The sequence below is a fragment of the Pundamilia nyererei genome, unplaced genomic scaffold, assembly GCF_000239375.1.
Source record: "Pundamilia nyererei isolate P.nyererei 1_Seehausen unplaced genomic scaffold, PunNye1.0 scaffold00269, whole genome shotgun sequence".
In the NCBI taxonomy this organism is placed as follows: domain Eukaryota; kingdom Metazoa; phylum Chordata; class Actinopteri; order Cichliformes; family Cichlidae; genus Pundamilia; species Pundamilia nyererei.
The window spans coordinates 542,002-543,334 of record NW_005187670.1 but is presented as its reverse complement, the minus strand read 5'-3'; the positions used below and the strand labels follow the sequence as shown (position 1 = coordinate 543,334).

Below are 1,333 nucleotides of genomic sequence, written 5' to 3'. Positions count from 1 at the left end.
ACAGGTGATGTTCAGGTGAGGAAAGAAGTCTCGAGCTCCATCACAGGTTTGAACAGAGGCTACAGACTGTATATAAAAGATGGAGGCGCACACCTCAACACTGGTTGGTTACTGAAGTTTGAATATTTGTCACACAGCTGTGAGCCAACGAGCTCGCAGTTCCTCTGGTGTCCAGCAGAGGCAGCAGTGAGTCAGGCTCCATACACAGCAGCTGTTTCTGCCAGCAGCACCAAAGCTGTCTTTTCTTTCAATTGTGTTAAAATAAAACCTCATTTTCCAAAACCACCAAGTGTCATTTTTCTGACAAAAGCTCACAGAATATAAAAAAAACCTGGTTTTTATTTTGTTCTGTTTTATATCGTATGTTATTCTTTTGTTTTTCTTAGTTTTTGCTGCGTCTGACTTCACTCTGTGGGACTAATAAAGGTTCATCTGATATTGTTCAAGAATCTGAGCTCGCGGTAACAGCAGCTCGGAAACGCTCCACTGACACTGGATAATTCATTGTAGTTTCATTCAAAACTACAAAAACATCCAGCTGAGCTTCCTGTGATGACATCACTGTCGGACCCGAGCTCAGGACCTGAAGGGTCGTGCTGTCGCCTGAGGTTAGCACGGCACAGTAAGCAGATCCATTGTTTCTAAGCGGCACAGACGTGATGAACTTCAGGACTCATGTTGATCCTGACACATCAGCTTTGTGTTTCACAGGACCAGATACGATCATGTCCTGAACGGCGTTTTGTCCTTCGATCACACAGAAACGAGTCGCTTACTGAATGTGGAAAAACTGAAGCGAGTAACTTTATTCGAGTCACTCAGATACAAACACAGATGCAAAGAACATAAAACTCCAAAATAAATTTCCTCATCAGTCCGTCACCGAAGGCTCAGAAAAAGTCCGAGGCCACCACTCGTCGTTTGGGCGTGCTCTTTGGGGCGCCGCCCTTCTTTTTGCCGGCTGGTGTCCTTTTCACGTTGGCGCTCAGCGGTGTGGGCGGAGCTTTCAACACGCCGAATTTGGGTTTCTGCTGCGGGTCGAAGGGAACTCGTGATGAGCCGTCAGGACTCACCAGCAGGCTGCGATCCGTCTTCTTGAACTCTGCACCAATCAGAGAAAACGTAAAATGACTCCAACAGGAACTCGTGATGAAGACGTGATGAAGCACACAGACCCACAACATGTTAGAGCACAAAACACCATCAGCAGAGCAAACAACAGGTGCACAGGTGAGTGCTGCTGTTCGCCGCTGTTACTGAAACGGTCTTTGAAGTGGATCCACTGCTGGACTTCATCACTTAATCAAAAAAACTAATGTGAGAATAATGTGTG

At 46.2% G+C, this 1,333-nt stretch overlaps 1 protein-coding gene across 1 annotated transcript in view; it reads right to left on the bottom strand.

Moving 5' to 3' along the window:
* Nucleotides 1-776: 776 nt before the first annotated feature.
* Nucleotides 777-1,333, bottom strand: part of rrp1 (ribosomal RNA processing 1) — a gene marked incomplete at its 5' end in the record, with an annotated part of 9,232 nt that continues 8,675 nt past the window's right edge. The window contains one exon of the mRNA XM_005750342.1: nt 777-1,102. Within this exon, the coding sequence (XP_005750399.1) occupies nt 891-1,102 (212 nt within the window). The remainder of the gene's footprint in view (nt 1,103-1,333) is intronic.